The following is a 6,000-nucleotide window of genomic DNA, read 5'->3' as shown; positions in this document are numbered from 1 at the left end:
ACCCACAGCAACAGAAGAGTCCAGAATGAGATGAAAAAACCGTGAAGTCAGTCTAATGGTGGGGATATTTAGAGAAATTCTTATCCATCCAAAAATCCTCTCTCCCTGTAACTTGACAATTTATGTTGTGTTTTATGTTTTCTCGTTTCTGCAAACGAAACGAGAAAAATCTAGAGGTCTACTCTTGTTCCTGAAAAGGTCCCCACAGTGGAAACAGCTTAAAATACACAGAACTATGTGCACAAGGAGAGACAAAATGGAACAAATAGTGTGTTCTCTCTTAATTTTTTATTTGTTTACAAAAGTTAACTGTTACAATAATTTTGAGTTTCAAAATGATCTTTGAAAAAGTTGCTCACTCCAAGACCAAGGCAGAAGTGATTTCAATTACTACAGCTCGTCATTTGGCTGACTGTCGTCTTCACAGTAATCTGCACAAAAAGAGGGAAAAAGAAACACCTGTCAGCCTGTCAGTTAGTTTTCTGCCATAAGTAGCTCCTGTAGGCCAAAAATATAATTGTAATTTGCCTTTTGAATAGAATCTGCCGCAAGAGCTGAAGAGGTCTGCAGCTCCTCCTCGGGAGGCTCTCATGGTTATTACTCAGATTAATATTGCTCCTTGCATATACAGTACAGACCAAAAGTTTGGACACACCTTTTAATTCAATGAGTTTCCTTTATTTTCATGACTATTGACATTGTGGATTCACACTGAAGGCATCAAAACTATGAATAACACATGTGGAAATATGCACTAAACAAAAAAGTGTAAAACAACTGAAAATAGCCCTTATATTCTAGTTTCTTCAAAGTAGCAACCTTTTGCTGTGATTACTGCTTTGCACACACTCTGCATTTTCTTGATGAGCTTCAAGAGGTAGTCACCTGAAATGGTTTTCACTTCATAGCTGTGCCCTGTCAGGTTAATAAGTGGGATTTCTTGCCTTATAAATAGTCATGAAAATAAAGAAAACCCATTGAATTAGAAAGGTGTGTCCAAACTTTTGGTCTGCACTGTATGTCAGTTTAGGTTAACAGCTACACTACATTAAGCTATGCTACGTGACGTTATGGTACACTATGCTACATTACGCTACACTATGTTACATTATGCTACGCTAAACTAAGCTAAGGTCAACTTAGCTTGAGATTGACCACCGTTGAGTTTAAAAAGCTGCACTGAAATTTATAGTAAGGTTGTGAGTCAGAGGGACTGCATGTACACACTGCATTCCTTTAAGGCTTTAATTATTAAAGAAGGGAAAAAAAGTAAATTTGTAATGGTAATAATCAAATCATAAACTACTTTCTATGGGGATTTATATGGAATCCCCATCATGGGGCCAGTGGGGAGAAAAGTTAGGACGATTCCAAGGGCCCCTGACCACCCCTGAAAAAAAACCAAAACACAAAATAGTTTTTTTTGTTTGCTTGTTTGTTTATTTATTTTGAAGAGACAAAAGTAAAATCAAGAAAGAAAAAGAAATTAAAAGTTAAAACAAATGATCATGCCCAAGTGACTTGCAATTTTATATTATTTGTTCAAAAAGGAGTAGGTAGAAGATACAAGATCTTATAATGTCCTGCCCATTTCATACTCGTCAACTTATAATCAATTAAATGTTGAAACAACAAAAAAGACAAATTATTTCCACCTTACATGATATTTAAATCTCACATTCTCATCTTTAGATGTATAATTACACTGTGTTCCAAATTATTATGCAAGTGATATTTTCTCAGATTTTCTTAAATGGTCAATGCAAATGATGGTCAGTATAATTTTCAAGTCATGAACTATTACAGTGTAAATCAAATTTTACTGATCAAAGCTCCCCATGAGAACAGTATTTTTTTCAAAAATAAAAAACTCAAACTGTTCCATATTATTATGCACAGCAGATTTTCTAAACATTTTATGGTTTACAAAAAACTGCAAACGGTCATTCTTTGAATGTGCAGCATTAAGTGGTCACATGTACTAAAATCAAAAGCTATTTCAATCAAAAACATCCTAACAGACCGAGTTCCATGTTAACATTGGACCTTCTTTGATATCACAGCACAATTCTTGATCCATTGAACTTGTGAGTTTGTGGAAAGTTTCTGCTTGAATTTCTTTGCAGGATGTCAGAAAACCTTCCCACAGCTGCTGGTTTGATATGAACTGCATTCCACCCTCAGATCTTCTGCTTGAGGAAACTCCAAAGGTTCTCAATAGGGTTGAGGTCAGAGGTCAGAGGAGGATGGTGACCACACCATGAGTTTCTCCCCTTTTATGCCCATAGCAGCCAATGACACAGTGGTATTCCTTGCAGGATGAGATGGTGGATTGTTATGATGAAGATGATTTTGCTACTGAAGGTCTGGCTCTTCTTTTTGAACCATGACAGAAAGTGATCAGTCAGAAAGTCCAGATACTTTGCTGAGGTCATTTTCACACCTTCAGGGACTCTGAAGGGGCAGACCAGCTCTCTCTCTCTCTCCCCATGATTTTGGCCCAAAGCTTGACTCCATCATCTCCTTGCTGACGTCACAGCCTTGTTGGGACGTGGTGGCCATCCACCACCAATCCACAACTGCGGCCATCTGGACCATCCAGGGTTGCACAGCAATCATCAGTGAACAAGTCTGTTTGAAAATTAATCTTCATGTACGGCTGGGTCCACTGCAACCCTTTCTGCTTGTGAGCTCTGGTTAGTGGCCCAATAGTAGGTTCATGCACTGCAAGCCTCTGGAGGATCCTCCACCTTGAGGTTCCAGAGGCTCCAGCAGCTTCAAATAACTGTTTGCTGCTTTGTAAGGGCATTTTAACAGCTGCTCTCTTAATCTGATGAATTTGTCTAACAGAAATCTTCCTCATTATACCTTTATCTGTACAAACTCATCTTTGTTCTGAATCAGCCACAAATCTCTTCACAGTACGATAACGCTTCAGTTTTGGTTAAATATCTAATGTTTTCATACCTTGTCATACGGCACTACACTATCTGATGATTTTCATCAGCATAGAGATCCTTTCTTTTTCCCATATTGCTTGAAACCTGTGGCCTGCTTAATAATGTGGAACATCCTACTTAAGTAGATTTCCTTTAATTGAGCTCATCAGACAAACTAATCAACCAGCTCTCTGAAATTAATTATAGTGATTCAAAGAGCCCTGACACACAATACCATTTATAAATTTAATAGCACCACAAAAAATTTTATCTTTAGAATTAGAATAGAATAGAATTCAACTTTATTGTCATTGCACTGTCACAAGTACAAGCAACGAGATGTAGTTTGCATCTATCCAGATATAAATATTTATTTACAGATGTACAAGACTATGTATGTATGGACTATAAGGGGTTATAGCAAGAGATATAGATATTGTGTATAAATATAAATATGGGATCTACATGCACAGATTATACAAGAATGTTAGGGAATGGATTATATATGTATATAATATAATACAAGATAAATAATGGCAGATAAAATTTACAGGCTGCATGTGTGTGTGAAGAAAACAGTCTGTGATGTGTGTGTGTGAGAATAGTCCATGTGTTATTGTTGTATGAGAGGATAGGGGAGTACAGTCCTTATAGTTTATGTTTTATGTCAGGAGGCGTTCAAAAACGTGACAGCTGTGGGAAAGAAGCTGTTCCGGTGCCTGGTGGTTCTGGTCCGTAGGCTTCTGTAACGCCTCCCAGAGGGCAGGAGGGAAAAGAGTGTGTGTGCTGGGTGAGTGGAGTCCTTTGTGATTTTCCCGGCCCTTTTCAAACACCGCTTCCTGTAGATGTCCTTGATGGCAGGGAGCGGTGCCCCGGCGATATACTGGGCAGTTTTCACCATCCCCTGCAGCGCCTGCCGGTCGGAGACAGAGCAGTTCCCGTACCAAGCTGTAATACAGTTGGTGAGGATGCTCTCAATGGTGCAGCGGTAGAAGTTCGTGAGGATCTCTGAGGACAGGTGGTTCTTCCTCCGGGTCCTCATGAAGAAGAGGCGCTGATGCGCCTTCTTAATGAGTTTGGAGCAGGTGGTCGTCCAAGTCAGGTCATCGGAGATGTGGACTCCCAGGAACTTAAAGGTGTCCACACGCTCCACCACTGTCCCCTTAATGTGGATGGGTGGATGTGGGTCAGCGTTCCTCCTGAAGTCCACGATAAGCTCCTTGGTCTTCTCGGTGTTCAGCTGCAGGTTGTTTTTGTCGCACCACTCAGCCAGACGGTCTACCTCCTCCCTGTAAGCGGCCTCGTCATTATCTCTGATGAGGTCGATCACCGTGGTGTCGTCTGCGAACTTGATGATGGCGTTAGAGCCATGGACAGGTCTGCAGTCGTAGGTGAAGAGGGAGTAGAGGAAGGGACTCATCACACAGCCTTGTGGCACTCCAGTGTTTATGATGATGGTGGATGAGAAGTGGTTGTCCAGCCGGACATGTTGAGGTCGACTGGTCAGGAAGTCGAGCAACCAGTTACACATGAGTGGACTGATGCCGAGGTCTGTGAGTTTGGTAATGAGTTGTGATGGGATGACAGTGTTGAATGCTGAACTAAAATCTAAGAACAGCAGTCTGGCGTAAGTGTTCTTACTGTCCAGGTGAGAAAGGACAGAGTGCAGCGCTATAGAGACTGCATCCTCTGTGCTCCTGTTCTGCCTGTATGCAAATTGGTGGGGGTCTAGTGTGGGGGGGAGACAGGATCTGAGGTGTGCTAGGACCAGCCGCTCCAAGCACTTGGTAATGATGGGGGTAAGGGCTACCGGGCTGTAGTCATTGAGTCTGGTTGGGTTGGGATTCTTGGGGATTGGGACGATGGAGGTAGACTTGAAGCAGGTCGGTACCACAGCGCGGGCCAGGGACAGGTTGTAGATGTCCGTCAGCACTCCTGCCAGCTCCCCAGAGCACGTTCTGAGGACACGTCCAGGTATGCCATCAGGACCCGCAGCCTTGTGGGATTTAATCCTGCTCAGAGTCGCTCCTATGTCAGTGGGGAGGAAAGTCAGTGGCTGTTGGCCTGGGGTGGTAGCTGCTTTGGTTGCAGTTGTGGTATTCCCTCTCTCAAAACGAGCATAGAAGTTGTTAAGCTCATTGAGGAAGGAGACATCAGTAGAAGAGGGGGGTATTGGGGTTCTTGTAGTCTGTGAGAATCTGAAGGCCTTGCCACATATGTCGGGGGTTGGAGTTAGAAAAATGTTCCTCCACCTTCCTTTTGTAGTGGTGTTTGGCCTTCTTGATTCCCTTCTTCAGCTCAGCCCTGGCTGCACTGTAAGTCTGTGCATCCCCTGACCTGAAGGCGATGTTGCGGGCCTTCAGCAGGAGACGAACGTCTCGGTTCATCCAGGGTTTCTGGTTGGGGTACATGGTAATGCGTTTGCAGGTGGAGACACGTTCTATGGTGGTGGAAATATGGTTCAGTACAGATGAGGCGTACTGATCCAAGTCTGTATGGTGGAAAATAGTCCAATCTGTATTCCTGAACCGGTCCTGGAGCACAGCGTCTGAACCCTCTGGCCACACCTTTACTGTCCTCACGGTAGGTTTCACACGTTGGATGAGTGGTTTATGACACTGAAATCCAATTTGCATAATAATTTGGAACACGGTGTATTTAAACACTTTTTATATCATCAATAGCATTTATGGACTTTGAAACATTCATCTTATAGAACATATTTCTAAAAAACTTTTTAAACATTTTTTAAGCTGGTTTATATTTGTATTTTTTTTAACTCCTCATTCAATCCATTCCATAAATCTACTCCACACAACGATAAACAAAATCTCTTTTTGGTTGGTCTAATACATAGTTTTTAAAATCTCTTTGTCCTCTTGAATTATAAACCCCCTCTCTGTCACAAAACATGTTTTGTATATTGGGTGAAAGTTGATGATTTCTTACTTTAAACATGAATTGTACCGTTTTAAATGTTACAAGGTCCCAGAATTTCAGTATATTTGATTTAAAAAAATAACAGGTTTGTGTGTTTCCAAGCAAAGCAGTTCTAAGCCTT

The 6,000-nt window shown here is 41.6% G+C and overlaps 1 protein-coding gene across 1 annotated transcript in view; it reads right to left on the bottom strand.

The window, feature by feature from the left end:
• Positions 1-268: 268 nt before the first annotated feature.
• cnpy1 (canopy FGF signaling regulator 1) overlaps positions 269-6,000 on the bottom strand; it is a 32,838-nt gene continuing 27,106 nt past the window's right edge. Inside the window, exon 6 of the mRNA XM_032566558.1 lies at positions 269-431. Coding sequence (XP_032422449.1) covers positions 391-431 — 41 coding nt within the window. The 3' untranslated portion in view covers positions 269-390. The remainder of the gene's footprint in view (positions 432-6,000) is intronic.

This window comes from Xiphophorus hellerii, chromosome 6 (assembly GCF_003331165.1).
Source record: "Xiphophorus hellerii strain 12219 chromosome 6, Xiphophorus_hellerii-4.1, whole genome shotgun sequence".
Classification (NCBI taxonomy): Eukaryota; Metazoa; Chordata; class Actinopteri; order Cyprinodontiformes; family Poeciliidae; genus Xiphophorus; species Xiphophorus hellerii.
The sequence above is the reverse complement of the archived record's forward strand: the minus strand, read 5'-3'. Positions and strand labels throughout refer to the sequence as shown.